Source organism: Rhinopithecus bieti, unplaced genomic scaffold (assembly GCF_001698545.2).
Source record: "Rhinopithecus bieti isolate Rb0 unplaced genomic scaffold, ASM169854v2 scaffold_17962, whole genome shotgun sequence".
In the NCBI taxonomy this organism is placed as follows: Eukaryota; Metazoa; Chordata; class Mammalia; order Primates; family Cercopithecidae; genus Rhinopithecus; species Rhinopithecus bieti.
Genome location: NW_016809457.1, coordinates 1,941,023 through 1,967,764, shown reverse-complemented (window position 1 = coordinate 1,967,764; position 26,742 = coordinate 1,941,023). Strand labels below are relative to the sequence as shown.

At 39.5% G+C, this 26,742-nt stretch overlaps 1 protein-coding gene across 5 annotated transcripts in view; it reads left to right on the top strand.

Annotated features, from left to right (window-relative positions):
- KLF12 (KLF transcription factor 12) overlaps positions 1 to 26,742 on the top strand; it is a 469,330-nt gene that overhangs the window by 364,708 nt on the left and 77,880 nt on the right. For all 5 annotated transcript variants that reach the window (XM_017889438.1, XM_017889439.1, XM_017889440.1 and 2 more), the window contains one exon: positions 26,244 to 26,306. In XM_017889438.1, coding sequence (XP_017744927.1) covers positions 26,244 to 26,306 — 63 coding nt within the window. The remainder of the gene's footprint in view (positions 1 to 26,243; positions 26,307 to 26,742) is intronic.

Below are 26,742 nucleotides of genomic sequence, written 5' to 3'. Positions count from 1 at the left end.
AAAAAAAAAAAAATTAAAAAAAAAAGTTCCCGGCCAGCGTGAAAAAAAAAAAAAATTTATTTCTGATGAATTCAAAATGCAGAACATGTCTTCCAAGAGACAACTCCCCTTTTGTCAAAATGTCAAGATCAGACTAGAAAATTTTCATCCAAGGCAATGTGTTATTTTTATTGTCTGAAGGAATAGGGGGGACTTTCATGGAAGAGGCAGCATGATTTAGTGAAAGCCCAGGCTGAGAGCCCTTACTCCTGAATTTGAATCCTAACTTTCTGCTGGGCTGGCCCTGTTTGCAAGTCAACCAGACTCAGTACCTACATCTGCAAAATGGAGCTAAGGGTATCTGCTCCTTCCTTGCCCATTAGACTGTAAGGAGGGAAACATTAGTATTAGCTGGAGAGTTCTTTGGTTTCTTAGCGAAATTGGTACTAAATGATGCACTGTGGCTTTCTAAGAAAATGCTTTCTATGCAGTGTCAGCCCCCAGGACCATGCCCTACACTGCATGCAGCAGACAGAATGCAACATAAAACTATGTGCATAACTTTATTTTGAATACCACCCTAGAAAGTATTGGCTTTTCATTGCTGCAAAATCATGTTACCAGGAGTCACTTCACAAAATACTTGATAATAGAAGGAGCACTTGCATTCTGATCACCAAACAGTACAATTTTCTTTAAAGGAAGCACAAAAATAAAATTGTAACAAATATATTGGCCAAAGCAGACTGATGTCGATTTTGACTTATATTTTAAAGCCTTAAATTATTATAAAAATAAGTTTCACTATTTGGTTTAGTATTTTAATAAAATAAAAAATGAAAAGTTTGACCATTCAAACATCATTTGTAAGTTAAGGATTACCTATAAAAGTCAGACAGACATTTGCAACCTATTTTTGTAAGCTACTATGAATTGCTGAATTGTTTTTCGTTTATGGTCTGAAATTTGAAAGCTAAGTACTGTTATTTGAACAGTGAATTGGAAAAGGGAATAAAATATTGTGTGCTCAGCGGTGATTGTGCGCCAGGCACGCCACATTCCTTGCCTGTTTTTCATCCCTACAACTGCACAAAGTAGATATTAATGATTCCACTTCAGAGATGAGGAACCTAGAATTGTACAAGTGCAAGTACCTTGTACAAGATTAGAGATAGTGTATTTGGGCCTCGAGTCCAAACCTAGCCCTAACTTGGAAACTTTTTCATTTCCATTACACTTGGGAAGAACACAGAAGTTCTTAGTCGCTGCATGGCAAGAATCTCACTCAGCGAGCTGGAGTAAATTGTGCATAGTCTTACCCTCGGTCAGTTTAGGGCTTAGGTGGGAACAGACTAGATGATGTCCAAAACGTTTTCTGGCTCCCAGTTCTCTCAGGGTGGTGAAAAAAGAAATATGTATAGAATTGGTGCTTATTTCTGTCTGACTAGCACTACTATGACACCCAGCAAGTCCCAAAAATACTTAGGGTGCTCATTTACAGAAAGAAGATGTAGTAATTAATGCCTCTTTTCCTGCTGCAGGACTTTTGTGAAGTCCAGATAACGTGGAGAAGGTATTTTGTGACTCTAAAGTACTTCAGAGATATAGAGTATCACCATGATCCAGCAGTCATACCCTCAGTTCAAGACCAACAATCGAAAATATTTGTAGAAATCAAGGGTCTGCCAACCTTCCATTTATGAGATATGATTTATGAAACTGTTCTATGTTATCAAGAGCATTTGTGCCCTTAACTCATAAAAGGAAGCTGAAAAAAAAAATCATTCTCAGTAGTTTTATTAATGACTCAGACTGTTACAACTTGCAGAAAATACAGTCTGAATAGCTTTCAGAAATAGCAACAAACTATTTTGAAATGTACACAAAGTGTGAAATTTTCTTTAGAATGAACTCAGCAAAATTTGCTGAGACTTACCATACAGTGAACTAGAAAGGCATTTAACTCATCACTTTTCACTAGAGTATGATTTTTATTTGTATCATAATTAGCAGAATGGGTACGTGCAAATTTCATACTTTATAAGAAAATTAAGTGCAGAGGAGTCCCATTCGTCTAGCTACTTACTTAATTTGAAATTTAATGTATAAAATTGAAATGTTCTGAAACAAAAATGCAAACAGATAAAAGCAGTTTAATGGAGGGAACAAAAATCTTAAAAAAAATAGAAAGCGGGCATTTAGACAAAAGGAACATGATGTGTGTTTGATATACGAGCACAAAGATGTTTCACGTGCCCAGGACTGACCCATCCTTTACAGAACAGCCCTTGGCAGTCACCATGAACCACCCTGTATTATTGAACTGAATGTTTGGTCTTAAAATATAGCTGCCTACATCCATTTGAGATGTAGGTATATTTATTGTTTTCTATAGGCCATCATTTTGTATCTTCATTGATTTTCTGAATGACAAAAATAATATCGAGAAAGGAACAAAAAGATCCTTATAAAGAAATGACGCATTTGGCTTGAGCTAGAGCAAACTCCTCAAATTCCCTACTGTAACTTCCAGATCAATTGCTTTGAAACTGATTTAAAATAAACTTTTGTGAATTCCAGAAAGAATTATAATTTTCTGCATTTGCCAAATTTTCCAAAATGATCATTTTACCAGGGAAAATACATAAAAAAACCCAATACATAATGAACAAACTACAATGCTGCATATTAAAAGTAAGTCAGGCAGGGAAAGAAGTCGTAAAGAAAAGTGTCTTACTGAGCAAGAAGACTTTATATAAGACAACCCTGAGAGGTTTCATCAGTAATTATTTTTATTAAATAAAGTTTGTTTTTATTAAATACAGTCTATTGAGACTGTTTTCCCCCAGGTTCCTCTTACCCTTCCTGTCCCTCTCTTTTCCCTGACTTCCTTTTAGATTTGGTTATTTCTACCTCCTGTAAACTAGAAATTTTAAAGTTGTCACAGTAGTCATTGTGGCTCTTGTAATACAAAAAAAAAAAAAAAGTACTATGTACTATTTTTTTGCGTAAAAATAAAATATTTTCTATGAATCACCTTGTTAAATAGTCTCCAAGTCAAATCATTGTATCTTCGAGAACAGAAGTGGTTGCTCCACTGCCCACTACATATGCTGTGGAGCCAAATGCTTGGATTCCAGTCCCCAAACTGCCATGTGCCAGCTTTGTGGTCTTTCAAGTGACTTCGTTTCTCTAAATTGCAGTTTATTTGCTTGGTTTCCACAAGCCACCTGTCTACATCATATAAAGATTAAATGAAACGTTTGTAACGTGCTTAGTAGAGAACGTGGCAAAGAGCAAGAACTCAACAAATAGTGATTTGAAAAATTAACTTACTGATTATTCAATCAATAATTGGATAACGTATCTATTAAGGACCTGTTTTGTGAAAGGGACTATATTTTAAACTGGAGAGAATACAGCTTGGCTAGGTTTGAGTACAAATCTGCCTCTCTGACTAACTACATGACCTGGGACAAGCTATATAACATCTTAGAACTTGTTCCCTCATTCATAAGATGGGTTGTTTTCAGCATTGTCACATGGTTGTTTCAGGGAGAGACTTGAAGAGTGTCTGGAACAGTGCCTGGCAAAAAAGTAGGTGCTCCATAAATTAATTATATATAGTTGTTACAGATGTTACAATTTAAGTTCTTCAAGAATGAAAAGTAGAGAGAGAAAACTTACAATCATATAAAGAAGAAATTATCAAGAAAACAAAGCTATAAGTGGAAAACATGTACTCTAACAAATCTGTTTAGAGGAGGTGAGAGACAAAAATCACTTCTGACTGATGTGGTCCAGGAGGGCTTCATGGCAGAGATGGGGCTTGTTCTTGCTTTGTTTTGGTTTTTTGTTTGTTTGTTGGTGTTTGTTTGTTTTGAGACAGGGCCTTCAGTCCATCACCCAAGCTAGAGTGCAGCGATGTGATCAAAGCTCACTGCAGCCTTGACCTCCTGGGCTCAAGCAGTCCTCGCACCTCAGCCTCCCAAGTCACTGGAACTACAGGTGCATGTCACCATGCTTGGCTAAATTTTTTTTTCTTCATATTTTTTTGCATAGTAGAGGTGGGATTTCTCCCTGTTGCCCAGGCTGGTCTTGAACTCCTGGGCTCAAGCAATCCTCCCACCTCGGCCTCCCAAAGTGTTGGAATTACAGGCATGAACCACCACACCTGGCCTTGTTCTGTGCTTTGAAAGATAGGCAGGATTTATATGTCAGTGGCAGAGAAAGGCATTTTTGATGAGTGGGATAGTGTAAGCCGAAGCACTATAACAACAACAACAAAATACAAGCCAAGGGAAAAGGTTTATAGAGAAGTGATGTGAAATAGTACTAGTGGGTTAGGGATAGAACATGAGAGTTTTTAATGTCATGTTAAGAAGTTAAGGGTTAATTCTGCAGACACTGAGAACCCCTTTGATGGTTATTGAACTGGTTGAGATAAAGAAGTTTAGAGAAGTGTTTTTAGGATTCTTGGTTGCTGATAGTAGAATCCACCACATTAACAATTTATGATGAAAGGGAGTTAAATGTCATTATGCCAACAGAGCAGCCAGAGGATGCTTCTAGCAAAACACCTCTGCCACTCACTGCTCACCAGTTGCACCTCTAATTGGAGATGGATGCCAGAACCTCTCCCCAGCTCCCCCAGAATGACTTACGTCTCAGCTATCCTGCTTGCCAGAAGACCCAGCCTCTTTGCACGGGCAGCTCCCTAACGCTGCTCACCTCTGCCTTGCTTTGGGTTAGTGGAAGCTAGCTCGCACACAGAAGCTTAGTTGCAAAGGCCTCTGGAAAATGTAGGTTTTAGCTTACTAGGCTCTTTTATTTAAGATGTCAAAAGACAAGGGGCTGGAATGGATGCTGAGCTGGCTTCCACTATCTGCCCAGAAGGCTCGTCTGTTAGTAATGTGTCAAATCGATAGGCAGGAACAGAGATGCATGCATGGCATCCAACAGATACTAGTGCACTATATGCAAGATGCTAACCACCTCCTTTAGAGGGACTGCAATAGCAGTCAAAAATAAGGGATAGTGGAGATACCTCAGAGCATGACTCTGTAAATGTTATTGACTATAAAGGATGAGAGAGAAGTCAACAATGATTGCATGGCTCTGAAATCTACTATCTTGCAAAATACTCATTTTACTAAAAAAAAAGGGGGGGTCAGAGAATTGGTAAGTTTGGTTTTAGATATGTTGAGTTTGTATTAATAGTGGATATACAAGTGAATGTAGCCCATAAGGAATTGGAAATGCACGATTAAAATTTGGGCAAGATTAAAGATTAACTTTGGGTGGAAGGCTGCCTGCAGTGAGGTGAAAAGATTTCATTAGAAAATAAAACAGGCCAGGCTTTGTGGCCCATTCCTGTAATCCCAGCACTTTGGGAGACTGAGGTGAGTGGATCGCTTGAGTCCAGAAGTTCAAGACCAGCCTGGATAACATAGGGAGACCCTGTCTCTACAAAAAATACAAAAATTAACATGGTGTGGTGGCACCATCTGTAGTCCCAGCTACTTGGTGTCTGAGGCGGGAGGATCACTTGAGCCTGGGAGGCTGAGGCTTCAGTGAGCTGTGATCTTGCCACTGTACTCCAGCCTGGGTGACAAAGCAAGAACCTGTCTTTAAAAAAAAGAAAAGAAAAATTAGATGATTACATCATTTATTGAATAAAAATACAGATACCCAAGGGAGGAAAAAAGACTACTTTCTCTGGAGTAGCCCCTACTATGAAAATGTAACTTTAGGAGACACCAGCATGATGTACCTTCATGAATGCCTGTGCAGACAGGGTAGAGGAGGTAAAGAAAGAGCTAAAGAAGGAGATGAGGAGGCCAGGCGCGGTGGCTCACACCTGTAATCCCAGCACTTTGGGAGGCCAAGGCAGGTGGATCACAATGTCAGGACATTGAGACCATCCTGGCTAACACAGTGAAACCCGGTCTCTACTAAAAATACAAAAAATTAGCCAGGCGTGGTGGTGGGTGCCTATAGTCCCAGCTACTCGCGAGGCTGAGATGGGAGAATGGTGTGAACCCGGGAGGCGGAGCTTGCAGTGAGCTGAGATTGCGCCACTGCACTCTCCAGCCTGGGCAACAGAGCGAGGTTCCGTCTCAAAAAAAAAAAAAAAAGGAGATGAGGAAGAATGTCAGAGATGCTGGAGTGGAGGAGGAGACGGGATAGCACAGTAACATGGAGGCCAAGAGAAGTGCAGGTTTCAGGTCTAGTGTGTGTGGAGTGAGGGGTCAGCAAGGCCCATTACTAAAGTAAGTTCATACTGAATCAAAATCAGTATTAGAGTTATGAAAGTAGAAACTAGATCACAGAAAGAAAACAACAACAACGAAAATACAAGCCTGGAGAGAAAGGTTTATAGAGAAGTGATGTGAAATAGTGGGTTAGGGACAGAACATGAGGGTCTCTAAGTTAAGGGTTAATTCTGTAGGCATTGAGAACCCCTTTGATGGTTTTTGAACTAGAGTTGATATAATGAGAGAAATAGTTGATATAATGGTTGACAGAATGAAAAGAAAGAGATGCATAAGAATTACAGTCAGATATAGGCCACCCACTGCAGATGTTAAGCGCTGAAAGAAGCAACAGAGACCGTGACTTCTTTTCCTTCTTTTAATTTAAAGGGAGTCTATTCCATATGTAACTGAGGGCCAGGGAAAGAGACTTAATAAACAGAGGTGATGTAAGTCAGGCATTTCTTATCAGAAATAAACACAATTTGCATTTATAAAATGCTCTTGGGAGTCTTAAGTACATTCAGCAGCATTCTGTGGACTTACGACATTGGAGGTATTTTAACATGAGCATATGCGTACCTGTGCAAATATAACATGATAGCCCATTCTAAGGATGCATTTGTGTTAGACCTGTGTCCAGTTTGCCAGGCATTACAGTCATGTTAAAGTTCACAAAGATGGTATGATTTATAAAAGATACTAGGAAGATTAGAAAGACATAATTTGAATTTAATATTGTGCAAATATATTTCCAAATTGCATTCTCTTGGGGTCATTCATGGTCAAGGTAGAAAGGGGTTATACAGGCCATCATGAGACTACACTGGCGTTTTACAGTAAATCACATTAATAAAATAGAAAATTGCCTTTAAAATTTTTTAATTCATGCATAATACTTGAACATATTTATAGGGTACATGGGATATTTTGATACATTCATACAGGGTGTAATGATCAAATCAGGGTATTTAGGATAGCCATCATCTCAAACATTTATCATTTCTTGGTGTCAGGAACATTCTAAACCTTTTCTTTTAGTTATTCTGAAATACACAGTTAATTATTCTTTATTCTAGTCACCCTACTGTGCTATATCAAACACTAGAACTTATTCTATTTAATTTATGTTTGTTTGTAGCCATTAATGAACATCTCTTCATCCTCCCGTCTACCCACACCCTTCCCAGCCTCTGGTAACCATCATTCTATTGCCAACCTCCATGAGATCAACCTTTTTAACTCCCACTTATGAGTCAGAACATGTGATATTTGTCTTTCTCTGCCTGGCTTATTTCACTTAAGATAATGACCTCAGTTCCATGCATGTTGCTGCAAATGACAGGATTTTATACTTTTTTAAAGCCTGTATTTATTTAAGCCCTTCAACCCTTATACTGGTCATTACCTAAAAAAGCCATAATGTAATCCATCCATGATTTGTCTTGTGTGGTGCGGAATGATTCCAGCAGGGGAGCAGGCCTGTGTGTAGCCTGATGATACATATGTAAGAGAATGGGAATTTCAAGGTCTCTGCTCTTTAACACTGTTCTGCATACAGAATGCGGTAAATCAGTCCAACTGCCTGTCCTGTTTCGCCCCATTCAGGTTGATGACACTTTGTAAACACAAGCCACAATTAGGACACAGCTTGACAAATTAGAGCCCCAGACACAGTAGAGAACTCTTTTGACTTCTAAAGCAGCCACTCATCTGATACACAATCAACACCAAATTTGAAAATACACAGACTCAAAACTAACAAGACACTAAAGTCACTTGGCAGCCACTGGGTCATACTTCCTAATCAGCAGATAATTAGTACGGTCGGGTCAACATTGCATTTCCAAAATACTGGTTACTCTGGGATTCTTACAGAACACATTCTACTACAGCTACAGTGATTTCAGTTTGTCCTGTTATTTAACACAGTGTTGCAACACTCTGGTTACTTCTTATTCTAAAATTAAGCATTTAAACATTTCTTTGTGATAAACTCCACTAGTTATGTACAGTTTGGGAGTTGGCTGTTTATTTCAAATAAAGAGTATTTCAAGTCTTCATCGTACTCACTTAGCATTTAGCCTGTCAATGCCAGCACCCGAGAAACAGTCTACTAGCTATTGTTCTTACTTTAGGAGAAAGTTAGGCACAAGACGTGGAACAGCCAGGGACACATGTCAACACTGCAGCATAACACTCTAGTAGGAAAGGACAAGATCATCAAGCAGAGACTTGGATGGAACATGCTGTGCTACAGGCATTGTTTTGAACTATCCCCATTATGAAGATAGGAAACCTGAGGCATAGAAGAATAGATTTCTCACCTGTAAGCCACACAGTCAGTAAGTGCAGAGCCTGGATTTGAACCCTGCCCGTCTGGTCTAGAGTCTAGACTCTTAACCATGTTACTACGTAGCCCTTCTATGAAGTTTCTGTGCTGATTTGACTCTGTAGCCTGGAAAGGCCTTCCTGGAGGGAGCAATATTTTATGCATTTATACCATACTACTGCCTGTTACCCGGCTTAGAAAACAGTAGAAACTAAGAACATGTTCTGATTCATTAATTATTATTTTTAAACATTGAAATGTTAATCCTTTGTATGATTAAATTATATTGCCTTGTTTCTTAAATTCCCAGGGCAAGAATGAAAGAGTGAAAACATCAGTTGATTCTATCGTATTTTAATTTTATCGTTTCTTTTTTTTAATTGTGGCATTTCTATTTTACTGCTTGGTAATAGGCAGTTTTTAGGCCTGTGGTTTGTGTATTGTTGTTGATTACATGTATGAAATTTTTATTTTATTTTATTTTATTTCATTTCATTTCATTTCATTTCATTTCATTTCATTTCATTTCATTTCATTTTGAGATGGAGTCTCTCTCTGTCGCCCAGGCTGGAGGGCAGTGGCTGGATCTCAGCTCACTGCAAGCTCCGCCTCCCGGGTTCACGCCATTCTCCTGCCTCAGCCTCCCGAGTAGCTGGGACTATAGGCGCCCGCCACCTCGCGCGGCTAGTTTTTTGTATTTTTAGTACAGACAGGGTTTCACTGTGTTAGCCAGGATGGTCTTGATCTCCTGACCTCATGATCCGCCCGTCTCGGCCTCCCAAAGTACTGGGATTACAGGCTTGAGCCACCGCACCCGGCCTATTTTATTTTATTTGGCTATAGGTTTGTTCTTATTTCTACAACTATCTCAGGAACTCTGTAAAGACCCTTGCTTTCTTTTTTGTCAAAGCAAAAATAAAGCTAAATAATAAGGATGCATTTGTGGGTAATTTCCAGAACCAGCTATTTTGCATAACATCTGTATTCAATCAGGGACTAAAAATTTAAGCAAACTACTCTAATCATATTTTGTAAATTCAGTTTGTCTTGATTATTTAAAAGATGGTATCAAGATTGGTAGATTTAAATATAAGTTAAATCTATTTTATAGCCATTCATCCATCTACATTTTGTAATAATGATGGAGAAAGATTAATTCTAACAAAAAAAAAAAAGTTACAAAAAAATAAATAGTGGTGTACCTCAGAGATATTGTGGGTTCAGTTCTAGACCACTGCAATGAAGCAAACGTTGCAATAAAGGGAGTATCATAAGGCAAACCACACAAATTTTTGGTTTCCCAGTGCATATATAAGTTGTTTATACTATAGGAAGTGTGCAATAACATTGTATCTTAAACAGTGTATGTGCTTTAATAAAAATACGTTATTATCAAAAAATGCTAATGATCATCTGAGTTTTCAGCCAGTCGTATTTTTTTTTTTTGCTGGAGGCAAGACCCTCCACCAGCAAAACATTATGACCCTCTGAAGGCTGACTGATCAGTGTGGTGGCTGCTGAAGGTTGGAGTGGCTGTGGCAATTTCTCGAAATAAGACAACAGAGAGGGTTGCTGCATCCATGGAGACTGCCTTTCATGAAAGATTTCTCCGTAGCATGCAGTGCTGTTTGATAGCATTTTACCCACTATAGAACTTGCTTTGAAATTGGAGTCAATCCTCTGATACAGCTTTATCCACTAAGTTTATGTAATCTTCTAAATCCTTTGTTGTCATTTCAGCAGTGTAAACAGCAGCTTCACTAGGAGTACATTCCATCTCAAACTGCTTTTTTTGTTCATCTGTAAGAAGTCATTCCAGCCAGGCACGGTGGCTCGCGCCTGTAATCCCAGCACTTTGGGAGGCCGAGGCGGGCGGATCACCTGAGGTCAGGAGGTCGAGACCAGCCTGACTAACATGGAGAAACCCAGTCTCTACTGAAAATACAAAAATTAGCCAGGTGTGGTAACACATACCAGAAGCTGAGGCAGGAGAATCGCTTGAACTCGGCAGGCGGAGGTTGCGGTGAACCAAGATGGCACCATTGCACTCCAGCCTGGGCAACAAGAGTGAAACTCCGTCTCAAAAAAAAAAAAAAAAAAACCATTCATTGGGTACTAAGCTATGAGGATGCAAAAGCATAAGAATGATATAACAGAGTTGGTGACGGTTGATGGGTGACAAGGGATAAAAGACTACACACTGGGTACAGAAAAAAGAAATGACTTCATCTGTCTAAGTTAACATTTTTTGAAGGAGTTGCTTCTTTGCTCATAAAATAAGCAAAGTAGGATATTGTTTAAGAGTGTGGCGTGGGAGTCTGAAATTGTAGCCATTCAGTCACATCTTCAGGCCCCACTTTTAACTCTAGTTCTCTTGCTATTTTTACCACATCTACAGTTACTTCCTCCACTGAACTCTTGAGTCATCCATGAGGGTTGGAACCAACTTCCAAACTCCAGTTAATGTTGATATTTTGATCTTTTCTCATGAATTATGTATGTTCTTAATGGTGAATCCTTCTCAGAAGGTTTTCAATTAACTTTGCTCAGATCCATCAGAAGCTATCTGTGGCACCCATAGCCTTATGAAATGTATTCTCCAATTCCCTGATGCCAAGGTGTCCAACAATTCAATTAAATTCTAACGCTAGCTATGCAGTTAGCACAGATGCCACAGCTCAAGGGCTCTGTCCCTCAAGACTGCTAGCACTTCAGATGCCAGCTCCAAATGGGGTCCCCAGGCTACCCACACTTTTGTCTAACTAGAACTTGGGAAATTCCTATAATCCTGTCTCTAGTTCAGTAATTGGTGAGAATGCCTTGCAGAACTTAGGAAAGCATTTCACTTATGATTACCAGTTTTTGATAAAGAATGCAACTCAGGGGCAGCCAGATCGAAAAAATGCGTAGTAAGGTATGAGGGGGAACCCTGAGTTTCCATGTCCTCTCCAAGTGCCCCACCTTCCCAGCATATGGATGTATTCACCAACCTGACAGCTCTCCAAACCCTGCCCTGTAGGGGGTATTATTGAGATTTCATTCCATAGGCATGAGGGATCAAATCACTGGCCACTGGTGATTGTGCTCACTCTCTAGGCCTCTCTCCCCTTTCTTTTTTTTTTTTTTTTTTTGAGACGGAGGCTCACTCTGTCACCCAGGCTGGAGTGCAGTGGCGCCATCTCGGCTCACTGCAAGCTCCACCTCCTGGGTTCACGCCATTCTCCTGCCTCAGCCTCCCGAATAACTGGGACTACAGGCGCCCACCATCACGCCCGGCTAATTTTTTTATATTTTTAGTAGAGACGGGGTTTCACCGTGTTAGCCAGGATGGTCTCGATTTCCTGACCTCATGATCCACCCGCCTTGGCCTCCCAAAGTGCTGGGATTACAGGTGTGAGCCACCACACCCGGCCACCTCTCTCCCTTTTCTAGAAGTTGGAGGGTGGGGCTGAAATTTTTAACCCTGTTTCTGGTGAAGAACTAAAAATCTGCAACTGTCTAGGGGGGTCTGCCATGTGTCATCTCATTAACATAAACCAAGGAATGGTCAGAGGAGGTTAATTATGAATGACAAAAGATACTCCAGTCACTTAAGAAATACCAAAGGTTTTAGGAGCTCTGTGTAAGGAAGCAGGGCAAAGACCAGATAATTAATTTTTTATTATAGAACATATAGGCAGACTAATATGTATATTATATCCTGTGTATTGGTAAATAAATTAGATGGTCATTTAAATAGCCTAGACTAGTCTATGACTTCTAAACATAATCCTCAACTGTAAGCAGCATCACTGTTTGGTAAATATGAAACTATAATATTTGCCACGCGTTCTACCATTCTAGCTTATGTCTATTTAACATTTTTTAAAAGAGCTGCATCTTTGCTCATAAAATAAACAAAGTAAGGTGTTGTTTAAGAGTGTGGCATGGGAGTTCCTCAGGCCTAGACTTGAGTTTCAACCCTGATATGTGCCCTTGGGTTGGGTACATAACCTTTCTAAGCTTGCTTTCTTGTTTGCAAAGTGAGAATAATACTTACATGACAGGCTGTTTTTTGGTGAGGCTCTCCAGTGAAACTCTAAGCACAGGCCAGGCGCTGTGGCTTATGTTTGTAATCCCAGCACTTTGTGAGGCTGAGACAGGCAGACCACTTGAGCCCAGGAGTTCGAGACTAGCCTCGGCAACATGAGGCTCGCCTCATGTCTACAAAACATAAAATAACTAGTGGGGCGTGGTGGCAGGCGCCTGTAGTCCCAGCTACTTGGGAGGCTGAGGCAGAGGGATCACTTGAGCCTAAGTGGTCAAGGCTGCAGAGCCGTGATTGTGCCACTGCACTGCAGCCTCTATGACTGGAGTCATACAGAGGCAGACCCTGTCTCAAGAAAAACAAAAAGGAACTCTTAGCACAGTACAAAGTTCATGGAAGCTCTTGCTTTAAGAACACACTTGTGTTTGTGTAACTGCCAAGTGTCATGGAACACTGTCATGCCTATTCTTTGTCACTCAGTTTTTCCCTCAAGCATTTTCAGGCTCTCCTTTTCCATTGGCTCCTTTGACTTAACATACAAAGGTGTGGCTTCTGTTTTCTTTTCTTTTTTTTTTTGAGACGGAGTTTCCCTCTTGTCACCCAGGCTGGAGTGCAGTGGCATGATCTCGACTCAGTGAAACCTCTGCCTCCCGAGTTGAAATGTCTTTCCTGCCTCAGCCTCCCAAGAAGCTGGGATTACAGGCATGCGCCACCCCTGCCCAGCTAATTGTTTTGTATTTTTCGTAGAGATGGGGTTTCACCATGTTGGCCAGGCTGGTCTCGAACTCCGACCTCAGGTGATCTGCCCGTCTCGGCCTCCCAAGATGCTGGGATTACATGCGTGAGCCACCGTGCCTGGCCTTCTGTTTTCTTCAAAAAAAGACAGAGTAAGGGAGAGAAAGAGGAGGAAGGGAAAGTTTACCTGGATATTAGTCTTTTTCATTTCTAGGCCTTTTGCACACCCGTTGCCATTCAATTTTTTTTTCTTTGTTTTTGTTTTTTTGAGACGGAGTTTCATTCTTGTTGCCCAGGCTGGAGTGCAATGGCACAATACTGGCTCACTGCAACCTCCACCTACCAGGTTCAAGCGATTCTCCTGCCTCAGCCTCCTGTGTAGCTGGGATTACTGGAATGTACCACCACGCCCGGCTAATTTTCTATTTTTAGTAGAGACAGGGTTTCTCTGTGTTGGTCCGGCTGCTCTTGAACTCCCAACCTCAGGTGATCCACTTGCCTCAGCCTCCCAAAGTGCTGGGATTACAGGCATGAGCCACCACGCCCAGCCTCCATTGAATTCTTATATGACACTACCTTGTACATTATTCATCTGAAGTGAAATCTTCCACTTTTAAGAGAGAAAAATCTCGAAACATCGATTGCATCATCAAGGACATTCTGCCTTCTGGGATGTACTCCCTTAGCATGAACTCCTTCTTCCCACTAAGGTAGTCATGTGCTCAACCAATCGTCCCTTCTTCCTTTTTGCACATACATCTTTCTTCACTCATATACCTGGCTGCCTCTCCATGCCTGCACAAAAGTTGTATCTTAGGAGACCCAGCCCAAATCTCACACCATTCACTGGAAGGAATTTTTCTCTCCTCTGACCTCTTGAAGTAATCATATTTCCATGATTTCTTTATGTTTAGTTATCTGCTGCCTTCCAACTATTCTTCTGTTTGCAGAATTGGGTGTTCTTAATCTTACACTGTTGTTGTTTAACCATTCTGAAACTATTGTATACTTCCCCAATTGGACTGTTTTCTTCTTTTAAGATCAGAGGCTATATCTTAGATTTACCTAAATTGACTGGCAGGTGCATTTAATGTGGGAATGCCTAATCCATTTTAATCAGTTCCTTCGTGTTCATGTATTTTTTTTCAATCACAATGGTAGAGTGCTTCATAAGCAACCAGAACAATGATGTAGGGATTCATATGAAGAATAACCAAAATAACCAGATGTGCTTTAATTTGGCTATTTTGTTAATATAGTAATAACCAATATGTGTTTCTGCAGGGTAAACTCTGTACCCTCTTTGGCTTGTGCTACATGAAGCGGTGGAAACCAAATACCAATGGCTGGAAGTAGGGCAGAGGGGAGAATAGTGAATTTGAGTGTGACTAGTATAAATGATGTTGATCAAATGTGAGAGTTCCAGTGCCTTTTGAAAGTGCTTGTATGGTGGGTGCATTGCTCTTTGTCCAATCCTATTGGTGGGCTGGCATGTGATACTTTATAAGCTTCTTGCCAATCTCCACAAGTACCTTTAGCCCTGTGGGTACTGATTTATGTGTTTGGCAGCTCTTACACTCAGATGCCAACTCCTGAAATAAAGTGTCTCAGTATAAGCTGGTAGGTCAGGTCCTGGCTTCTTTGCCTTGAAGTTCTCCAAGCTTCTTGGCTGTCAGTATTGGCAGTGAGGAAACTGCTACTACAGCTGTTTACGGATCAGACTGCTCTATGATTCAGTACTGAATCCATCTCTTGGACACCGTTCCTTTTGATTTATTTGGTGTCCACTTAGAGAAAAACAAATTGGGACTTAAATACACACACACCTACATAAATCCGTTTCTTTTTAACACATTATTTAAAATAATAATAGTCACATTTAATTAATAGATTGAAAGGTTTCTAGCATTTGAAATTTTATTGAAAGTGAAATATAAGCTATATTTTTTCCTTAGAGATGGCTTATCATCTTTAGAAGCTAGTTTATGCCATTTTCATTATGCCTGTGAACCAAATGATGTAAAATTTTGTCCTATTCAAAGAAAAAATGGTACAGCTTAGTGAGCTATAACACCTTCTTGAGAGAATGCTAAATTGTAATAGGTCCAATTTGAGGTGACAAAATGTCTGTATTACATACTTTAACTTTGCCTCTTTTTATAGCCTAAATGAGGCATCTCAAAATTAATGCAGCCAGAGATCGCAAAGGCATTTGAAGTAATTCCTCGACTACTTATTACTTTTTCTCAACAGAGCTCACCAAATAAATGGTGTTACCAGTGGAACTAATAGAGTAACTACCAATCAGAATGTCTGCCAGTTCATGAAATGTCTCCAACTCAATCCACACTAACAACTGAATAAACTATTTCAGTTCATGTAATGAAGAACTAGAACCTTAATGTACCATTTACTGAACAGTGAAAAATAATATATATTTATATCCATGAAAAGGAAAGTGGAAAGTCGAAGCAATTATCAGGATATCTCGGGTCAAAGTAAAATTTGGGATCTGTGTAACCCAGATAAATGTCAGTTCCATCATATAGGTTGTATTTCTCTGTACACATAATCTAAATTTCCCCAAAACTTACCATAGCATTATTTTATCAACCTTTGAAAATGCCTTTGTCTCTTTTTCTTTTACTCTTTTCTTTCTACCACTCTTCAGCATTCCATTTATTAGTAATTCTGTACTCAGTTCATGCAAAAAACCATTAAAGGTGGAATTAATGAGTTTTTACTTTAAAAAAAGAGTGATAGGCCAGGCACAGTGGCTCATGCCTATAATCCTAACACTTTGGGAGGCCGAGGTGGGCGGATCACCTGAGGTCAGGAGTTTGAGGCCAGCCTGGCCAACATGGCGAAAGCCTGTCTCTACTAAAAATACAAAAATTAGCCGGGCATGGTGGCACATACCTGTAATCCCAGCTACTCAGGAGGCTGAGGCAGGAGAATCACCTGAACCCAGGAGGCAGAGGTTGCAGTGAGCCAAGATCATGCCATTGTATTCCAGCCTGGGGTACAGAGCAAAACTCCATCTTTTAAAAAAAGAAAAAAAAAAAAAGTAAGACAGAAGGTACATATATATGCACACACAGACAAACACATGTATACTTTATATTTGTAAACATGTATAGGTTGAGTGTTATTGATAATAACTGTTGAATGAAAAACTATATCACAAAATAAAACAGAAAAAATAATTTCTAATAGATCTGTATTGCTTATATTATTATCCCAGCAAAGCTCTGGCACTTGAAAATTATTTTATTTTGAAATAACTTTAGAATATAAAAGTTGCAAAATTATTACAGAGTTCACATATACCTTTCACCCAGTTTTTCTAATGTTAATATCTAGATCCTTATAGTTTAATTACTCACACCAATAAATTATCGTTGGTTCAACAATTAACAAAACTACTGATCTCATTTGGATTTCACCAGTTTTTCCACTGTGTCCACTAATTTCTCTGGCAGTGAGGAAGTGACGGATGGATCTGCCATGACATTCTGGCTTGGGATGGTTCCAGGTGTAGGCCAATGCAGGTCCAAAGAACCCACATCTCCCGTAGGGCCAAAGCTTTTCTTTAAGGTACATCATTTTTCACTCACCTTCTCTTACATTTTGTACTTTATCTTTTTAATGTTTATATATATAGTTTGTATATGTATATACACACATATATTAACATTTATTTTTTCAGATTGTTGCAGCAACACATCTTTAGGAAAAATAAGGCTACTATTGTGAGTTCTCATCATCTCTTTCTATTTATAGAGCAGTATGTAATGTGTGCCTACTTTGTACTGGACATGCGGCCTGGTATTAGGCATAAAGTGGTGAGCTAAGGAGAAATAGTTCTTACTTTTTATCAAATAATCACTCTCCATATAATTACAAGCCTTATAAGTGCTGTGAAGGGCAATGCAGGGAATGATAAGAATCTGTAAGATGGAGACATGATCCGGTTTGGTGAGTTGGAGAGAGAGAAGTGACATTTGAACTGAGGAGCTGAGCAAGGGATAGGAGTAAACTAGATGGGGCTGGTAAGGGGGGTTGTGAGTAAAAGGACTAGCATGTGCACAGACACTGAGCTGAGAGCAAGAAGCAGGAAACAGAAGGGGATGTTGTAGCATCGTGAAGCTTGGAGAGGGGAGTGGCTGGCCAATAGGCATTCGGGCTGTGTTGAGATTTGGGTCAACTTCAAAAGCAATGGAAAGCCATTAAAGGGAAGTGGAGCTGAAAAATATCACTATGCTATAGTGCTGCCAAGGGATTAAAGGAGGTGGTAAAAAAGAGGAATGGGTTAAAATAGGTGGGTAACTGTGGAAACGGAACACAGATAGAATGGAGATAGTGTCATAGGCATCCCTGTTTGTGGATATGGAAAGACTTCAGACCAGGGTAACTCCTGGGTTTCTGGGTTGTTTAACAGAATTGATATTGGTGTTAATGACTGCTCAAAGCAACACTGAAGGAAAAGCGGATTGTTTTTTGCCTTTCTGATGTCAAAGAAAGGGTGGAGACACTCTCTTTTCTGTTCTGATGTTGGTCATGAGATCATATGAGACTGAACTGAGTCATGAAACTCCAACCTCCCATCCAGTGAGATCCCTGGTATTCTCTGAATGAGTGGAAGAGAGGTTTAAAGTCAATCAAGAAGATGTCCTATTCCCTGGGGTCCTGGCCCTGGTCTGGTGGTCTTCTCACTTAAATACTGCCTCCATGAAGCTCAGGGCTCACCTATGATTTATATGCTAAGAATACTCAGGTCTCTGGCTCTTCTCAGAATTCTCTGCTGAACCCCAAATATGTTTGTGCATCTGACAGTTAGAAACTTGTATTCTTTTTTAATCCAGAAACATGATCCTCCTCCTTTATTTCGTGTATTAGCTTCTTTGATTACCCACATCAGAAGCCTGGATGTCATCCAAAAATTGTTACCTTACTTCTGCCTCACTTGCCCACACCTCACATACACTTAGACCAGGTCCTGCAGATAATGCCTAATCTGTGTCCATCCTCTTCTCATTCCTCCCCCAACCCACCGTCATTCCCGCTGTGTCCATCTGAATCCTGCTTTGTGACATTATTGCAGGTGTCCTCCCATGGCCTCCTGTGCCTTGCATTTCCCTCTAGCCACCCTGTGTACTGCTGCCAAGGTGATTTTTCTGGTATACAAATCTGATTGTGCCAGTTCCGATCTTAAAATTCTTTGGTGGCTGTCCTTTAATTCTGTTTGAGTTGACCATTTACCACAACACACAACACCTGTAATCTCCTGCCCCTCCAGGCTCACTAAACCCTTTCCTCTAGTTGTCTACACCAGTTTATGATTTTGCTATTGGACACGGTTCCACCCTTTGTTGCTTTTTTGTATCTCCAGAATTCCCCTTTCCTTTTCCACATCTGAGAAATGTATCCTTTAAAGTGTACCTCATTCCTTGTCCTAGGGAAACTCCCATGTTTATTCCAAAGCTTAATTCAGATGCCCCATGGCCATTTATCTGCCGCTGTGGCTGTTAATCACATGGCACTATCATGGTCAATTATTTGTCTAAGCTCACTTGCAGTGCTGGCTTCTTCAAGTCGGGAACCGTGTTTGAATCCTTGTAGTATCCTCTCCCCAACACACTTCATAGCACGTAGGAGCCTGGAACACACTTAAGAACTTAGAACAATGCCTGGCATAGTAGAGATTCAACTAATATTTGAATTAATGAGTAATAGGTGTACAATAAGTGTTGGTTAAGTAAAAGATAGGGTGTATATATGGCTCTGAGCAATAGAGGAAAGGCTGATATGGCTGCACAGCTCTGTGACCCAGTTCCCAACTCCTTAGACATTTATGTATTGATATGTGCATCTGAATCCCATCTTAACATCAAGCTTATCTCCCGCAAATACTTCCAAGAATCTTTCCCCTCTGGCCATGCCATATTATCCACTTCCTACCTTGAATTCACTTTCATACTTAGATGAGTAACTTAGCTCCTCTTCTTGGAGTGCTTTCCTACCATTGTTCAATTTTGCCTCTGAAAATTGTACCTATTCTTTTTGTCCTAGCCTAAAAGTCTCTTCCTCCTGGAAACCTCTGGTATTTCACAGTTTGAATTCATTCTAACCCCATTTTTACTTTTATGAAATTTGAAATCTCTTCTAATTTTCCTATCCTATTTTGTAATAGTTACTACCTGTTTATCTCAGCTGGACTGTAAGCTGCTTGAGGGCAGGGATCCTATTTTGCTTACAATGCAAGACCTTGCACATAGTAACTGTTGAGTGAAGTTTGTTGGATTGTATTAATAATTTTCAATTATTGATGCTTTAGGTGCTCTGGAGGTTTTCAGTAAGTAATTCACTGAGATTGCTCAAATTTCTAAACCGAAAACATTTTTATATTTTTCGATACTCATTGTTTAACAAATGTTTATGCATCTATGCCACATGTTTATTTTATGTGGACAATGCACTATGCTAAGCTCTGAGGATGCAATAGTTTCTTAGACAGATATGGTCATTGCATCCATCCTGGAAGTTGTAGTTTAGTAGGAAAATCAGGCCAATCATACAACAGCTATTTATTGAGTGCCTACTTTAGTACCAGGTACTGGAGATATGACAGTGAGCAAAAAGAGAAAAGTTCCCTTGTCCCTTGGAATATGCTGTCTAGTTGGGGAGACAGGTTAAATAAACTAAACATACTAACAAATATAACCTTGAGTTAACCCATGCTAAGTACCCCGTGCCATGAGAATTCAGAGCAAGTTGACCAAGACCTGGAGGTTAGGGAGGGCATCTTACAGTTGAGCATCAGCTAATCAGCTTAGCAAGGAGAGAGGAGAACATCTAGTGTCACTGTCTCAGAGAGAGCAAGTGGGGATGATGGGAGATAGGGCCAGGATTAATTAATACATTATAATTGCACACCAAATGCTCTTTTTAGAATTCCTCATTCTCTTGGTGTATATCAGAAATAAATGTTTCCTTCAAAATGTTATATTTTTAACACAGTTCAACTTCTCTCTTTCAGTGTCTATGGCATTATAATAAGAGTTATAGTAAACAGTAAAAAAAAAAAAAAAAAGTTCACATATTGGCTGGGCATGGTGGTTCACGCCTATAATCCCAGCACTTTGGGAGACTGAGGCAGGAGGATCATTTGAGTTCAGGAATTTGAGACCAGCTTGGCCAACATGTTGAAACCCCATCTCTACTAAAAATACAATAATTAGCCATTACAGGTAGCACATGCCTGCAATCCCAGCTACTCAGGAGGCTGAGGCAGGAGAATTGCTTGAGCCCGGGAGGCAGAGGTTTCAGTGAGCCAAGATGGTGCCACTGCACTCCAGCCTGGGTGACAGAGCAAGACTCAGTCTCAAAAAAAAAAAAAAAAAAATTCACATATTAATTGCATATAGTATTTAAGTTTGGGCCACTTTTCTAAAAGTAACATAAATGGCTTTTCATGAGAGAAATTTTAGTATAAAGGCAGGTGGAGAACCTTTTAAAAATATATGGCATTTCTAATAGTCATTTAATCACTGGCCTGAGGAAAACCTGAGAATAAAAAGGGCCCACTGAATTTAAACACTGGTCACACTCATATTTTTATTTGGTCATGGGTAGTATATTTATATTAAAATAACTTCTAAGAGTAACCTGAATAATCAGGAGAACTTGTATTTAATATAACTGAGTGTAAGAAGAAGGCAATACCAAGAAATATTTTTAAATTGTCTTTTATATAATTCTGCATAGGAAAATTCTGATATTTAGTAATTGTGGAATTATTTCTAGGTTAATCTTTTCTTCAGCAAATGTAGTAAACTGAGTTGTTAAAGTATGTATTATGTTTAATGCTTTGCACAATGTATAGACAATAATTTAATCATTAACCTAATTAAAATATAGGTTCATGATTATATAACCTAAATGGATTTAGAAAAAGAACATATTTGTACATAATTTCTTATAATCTTGAAATAAAATATCTTGCTAGATGAGTGATGTCCTACAAGAAAGATTTCATTGGTCTGTTCAATAATCCTTTATTCTCATTCTTCTCAGTATGAAACAGCCTCTCTAACTTCTGGGGTGTGAGCACAAGTGGACTCACATGTTATTCTAAGGTTTTTGGCCTGAGCAACTGAGTGAATAATTCCGCCATTTTTGAAATTCAGAAGATACCAGAAGGAACACCTTTTTTTTTTTTTTTTCCCAGAGTAAGGTTGATATTAAGAAACCTGGGTCTGGTTTTCAGAGAAGATCTAAGGCTGAAGGTAGACATTTGGGAGTCGTGATGATATGGGTGGGAAGGTCATGAAGGTAGCTATGTTGGAGCCTCTTTTAGCTACAGACTGAGTTTAAATAGTGCAGAGGAAAGGTCATAGGAAAGTGACAACTATCCCATGCCAACATTTAGAGTTTGAAAGAATGAGAGGAGGAGGTTCAAGCAAAGGAGAAACAAAGGAGGAAAGCCAGAAGAATGTCTTGGTTGCTGAGTAAAGAAGCTGTTCAAGGATGGAGTGATAAGTTATGTCAGTGGCTGCTGAGAATTTGAGAAGTTGAGGACTGAAAATTCACCATCAGATTAGAAAACATGGAGACTATTGATGGCTGTGATGAGGGTGGTTTCATCAGAGGGGTGTGGACACCAACTACATTGGATTCTAGAGAAAATGGAATGTGAGGAAGCATGAATATAGCTAGAATTAATTTCTGCCCTCTAAAATTTACATGTGTTGTACATTATGTATTTAAATACAGTGCTAATATAACAAGGAACATTCATAAACAGTTAAAGAGATAAAGTATATTATTATGACTGTACTTCTTGTAAGTACCCACATGCTTCATATTTAGTCCAAGAAAACCATTCCTTCAACTTTATATCTACTTATATTATAAAATGTTTGATTGGGCTTAAATACATGGAAAATTTCCTATTTAAGACCCTGATGCTAATTCATCTTATTATATCCTCTGGGCTGGCTGGAGGGAATATATATAAGTATCAGATGATAATCTTACATCATCCTGAGTAGGATGATGTCAGACAGGTCACACATACCTTTGTTTAAATCCTGACTTCTCTCTTTACTACCTATGTGACCCCAGCAAGTTACCTAATCTTCTAAGCCTATTTTCTCAAAGATGAAATATGGACAGTAATGACATGAGGATAAATTAAGATATTATGTCTTAATTGTTTAGCATAATGTCAAGCAAATAGTAAAGGCTCTGTAAATGGGTGCAAATTTGCATTGCCGGGATTACTCTCTTGTTCTTGAATTGGTCATAACTTAAATACTATGCAATTTAGTACACAGAAGATAGATCTTCTAATAAAGAACAGAAAAATGAGCTGCCTGAGAGTAAGCCATACCTTATAAGCCATAGTTTTTGGTTTGTGTTACTCTGTCCATGTTTATTTCTTGGTTTGTTTCCTCACCTTTAGTAAAGTTGTATGAGCATAGTAGGTAAGACAGCAGGCTCTGTAGAGCAGATTTGTAATCTTAATCCCCTGGAATTACCTGGATAGTCCAGCTCTATCCTCTATCTTCCCATCCTTTCATGTCTAATCAGCACTGCTAGTGATAATAGCTAACATGTATTGACTGCTTCCTAAGTACTGAGCACCGTTCTAAAGATTTTATAGCTGTTAACTGATTTAAACCTCACAGCCCTAGGTAATAGGCACCATTATTACCTCCATTTGCCCAGATGAGGAAACTGAGGCACAGAGAGGTTAAGTAACTTGCCCAAAGATGACACAGTTGGTAAACAGTGAAGCTGGGATTCAGTCAGGCAGGCTGGTCACATAATTTTCACTCTTAACCACTTCATCCTGATTCCACTTGGGATGATAAGATTGCATTACATTATCACAGCTTTTCTGTGGTGCAGATAGTAAAGTGGGACCAGTATCCTTCCCCAGCAATTAATGAGTGGCTGATGATTTGTGTTGGGGATCAAGGTGTTTCGTCCCACCTTCAGTCACCAGGGGGTGCCATTCAGGTAGGTTTATGAAAACACTGAAAACCAGAGTGATGGTATTCTCTTGATTAGCTATAAATGGTAGTCATTAAGATGCAAGGTTTTGAGGGTCAGGTTCTTTGGTGCTTACACCCAAAGAAGAAAGAGCCATTTTTGTATTAAGTCATCTAAAAAGTTCTCATATGCTTAGCAAGAAAGCTAAATTAAGCTCTGCACTGGGTAAAATTATAAACATGCTCTCTGCTCCAGATGAGTAAGTGTATATAAATAGAACAATTGGTACACATGGCCCTAATGGTATAGCTTCCCTGTTGTCTATGTAATGTAAATCACCAAATGTGAGCATTTCCACCTGACAAACTGTCAGTCTCAGAAGAGCAGATTCAATACATGTTACACAACAACCAAGATTGCCCTTTTCTTCAGCGTGGTGTTTTTTCTTTCCACATCCAGCAGTTAGTACTAAGGCCTGAAACCCTTAGTTACAGAACAAAGTGGCTTAGCAGTAATCGAGCCTGTGTGAGGCTAAGGGAAGAATAATGAACATTCCCTGCAAGCTTCCTGCCTAGATGCAGGTGCAGGAATCAGGAGGTTATGAATAATGCATGACATGCAGATTAGGTGGTGGTTTCTCCTACTGAGGTTTTGACATTGCTACCTGCCTGGCTTCTATATGTGGAAAGAAGGCAGAAGAGGATGGCAAAAAGTGTTACAGTTTAAAGACTGAGCTCAAAAAAACATGCCATATCCTTTTGAAGAAATAAAATGTAGGGGGTTGGTGAAGTGCAAGGCTTCAGGTCTACTTTATCAGATGAAGTACGGGCCAAGTTATCAGTGTACTTCTTCCCTTTGAGGACAAAAATAAAGCTTTCTTGATTTACCTTTTTAATTTAGGAAACCTTGTAATTATTCGTTCATATACACACAATCAGGACTTCTTTTCCAAAGACTTTCCTAAGGAATTCTTTTCCTGAGACTGCTAAACCATTATAGAAATTCTCCATTTATAGTATTTGATCTATGGATCAGTGAAATTTTCCTAAAAGATACAAATACCTAGAGAATGTTGTAATTATGTATTGAACAGACTCTCTTTTTCTTCACTAATGTATGCAATAAACAGCATCAATAAGAGAATACTTCTGCCATTAAACTTCACCCAGTGGAAATTTCATGATGAAGTAGTTTCTTTGTACTCCTAGGGTTAAGGAGGGGACAATATAAAAAAAGTAAACGTCTAAAGGATAGAGGACAAATTAAAGAACTGTGAGTATTTGGGGCTGATTAAACTTTATTTAAATAGTTAGAATTGTGATACCCCAGTGCGGGTGTAGGAAAAGTTCAGGAGAATTTCTTGCACTTCCTCTTAGGTCAGGGGGCTTTAACCGGGGAGAACTTTTTTGGCTCAAATATCCATTTTAAGGATTGTATTTCAAGCAGACAGAAAGTAAGAAAGTAAAAGAATAAAAGAAAAAAATTATGCTTGCTACCTTTCGTATAATTTTTATGTATTTTTATTGCATTTCCCCCCTCTTTGTCCAATTTGGGATACTGGATTATGAACTGGCTTTCATTTCTAGCTGAGTCTGTCATTTCCACTAGGCCCCAGTTTGGCTTGACGCCAAGACCAACAGGTGATCCTTGTAGCTGCAAAATAGCAGGAAGTGGGCCGTGCTTGAATGAGACAGTTCACCAGAGGGGCTGTCTGGCCTCTCTCCATCTTTCTGCATAATTAACACCCCCTCCCCCATGCCGAGCAGAAAATCTGTGCTGAGCAGCTCAGCTGCAGCAGCCATTGAGAAGCCCTGTAAGGAAAAGAATGTTAATAAGGGATGTTGGAAGAAATAAGCCTTCCGAGTGCAAAGTGCAGTCTGGCTCTGGGTTTAGGGAAAGACTGCAGTTGGCCCTTAGGTGGGACGGGAACTTCTTTATCTGTTTCGGAATGATTTTCATTTACTAAGTAACTACAGAGAGCTGGGTTTCTTACAAACTGGACTTTAAGACCAGTTTTATAGCCCCATTTTTCTTCTTGTAAATAAGAGCAATGTATGAAGCATAAAGGGTGAAAGTAATATAAGCTAAGACTGCTTAGATCTCACAAATCCTGGCTAAAGATAGACCATAACAGGAAGCTGGCAGCCGGAAGTAGGGCGTATTGTTTTGCCAGTTAGTGACCCACAAAGAGGCGGAGGTTTACTAGCTAGGCTTTGATTGGAAGATAACAGCAGTTCCCGGAAGCTTTAAGCTATTTCCAGTGGATGAGTCCAACCCTGGAAGCTTGGAAAGCAGTATATTCTTCACTTGTCCTTTATCTGGCTAAAATTTTGAATTGGCTTTACTTTCTTCAAAGCCCAGTGGTAGCGCATCACTTCCAGAATGAACTCCTAGGAGTACCTGTTTACCCTTCCTTCCTCCCCGGTGCCCGCAGATTCTGTCACAGCATATCTGAATGATGTTGTCTTGCTTCCTAGAGTTTTAAATATGGTAGAATGAAGGAGGGGACACTTAGACGCCTCTTTGTGCCCACCCTCATGGGAATAGGTACAAAGAGGGCTTACTGAACCCAGGCACCATACCTTAGATAACTTTTACCCACTCTTGTACCTGGCAAGGGTTAGGTATTTAGTCACTTTTGTTGGACTGAATGAGTGCATCAGTCCCGCCTCTGGGAGTCTTCAGAGCGAACATTGTGACAGACCTGTTGTCTTGAGAGTGGTTAAGAAGGAAAAAAGGACCACAGATTTGCAGGCATAGGAATTTCATTGCATCATTTATTAAGACTGGATCAAGTTCTGGGGATTTTGTATTAAGCAATTCTAAAAGAGATTATTTATAAAACAGATGCCATTTTTTAAATTTGCAATTGGGAATATGCTTTTTCAATAACTGGATTATTCTCATCTGTCTGCAGGGTACATCCGTCCCCAGTATCAAGGGTCCGGGGAAATCGAATGAATAATCAAAAGTTTCCTTGGTGAGTATACAGTCTAATATGAGAATTTGTAGGTCTTATGGGAAATTGTAATAGGGCTTATGTTAAAATTAAGAGAATTCCTACTTCTCTATACAGAGTGCATTCCTGCTAACTGGACTATGTGGTCTTCCTTTCCTCTGGACAGTTGGAAATAAGTATAGATAGAGTTCCTTTCCAGCCAAAACTCTTCATTCACCAAAAACCCTGTGTAACGTTTTTTAAAATAGATACGACCTAAAGTTCCTAAGATTATAAACTCTTACCTGTTTTAAAGAATGTTTCCTTTTTTTCCGAAGAGATACAGACCCAGCTATTTCTCAGATGCCAACTTCAACTTCTCACAAAGATTTTCACAGTTAATGAATCTGTTACACTAGTTTTGGAGATTACGACCTCAGTGATTTTTTTTCCTTGCCATAGCCTTAAATATCCAGGA